The 270-nt window shown below is 71.5% G+C and overlaps 1 protein-coding gene across 1 annotated transcript in view; it reads right to left on the reverse strand.

The window, feature by feature from the left end:
- Positions 1 to 70, reverse strand: part of SLC25A43 (solute carrier family 25 member 43) — a 91,587-nt gene extending 91,517 nt beyond the window's left edge. Inside the window, exon 1 of the mRNA XM_045298555.1 lies at positions 8 to 70. Within this exon, the coding sequence (XP_045154490.1) occupies positions 8 to 70 (63 nt within the window). The remainder of the gene's footprint in view (positions 1 to 7) is intronic.
- Between the last annotated feature and the right edge of the window lie 200 nt (positions 71 to 270).

Below are 270 nucleotides of genomic sequence, written 5' to 3' on the forward strand. Positions count from 1 at the left end.
CCCCCGCCAGCCCGGCACACAACAGCCGCTGGCTGCCGGTCAGCCGACTGTCCCGTTTCCAAGTAGCCATCGCGCCCCGCTGGCCTCGGTGGCTCAGAGGCAAAGTGTGTGGCTCCAGGAGGGTGCTCCTGGGATGCCAGCAGAGGGCAGGGCAGAGCAGGCGGGCACCTCCAGGGGTAGGCCCCGCCCACCCGGCGTGGGGCGGAGTCGCGAGAGCGACATGAGGCCCCGCCCAGACCGAGCAGGGCCTGCATGTTCTGAGGAGGGCTG

Source organism: Echinops telfairi, unplaced genomic scaffold (assembly GCF_000313985.2).
Source record: "Echinops telfairi isolate 266 unplaced genomic scaffold, ASM31398v2 ScPeMD7_7427;HRSCAF=8465, whole genome shotgun sequence".
NCBI lineage: Eukaryota > Metazoa > Chordata > Mammalia > Afrosoricida > Tenrecidae > Echinops > Echinops telfairi.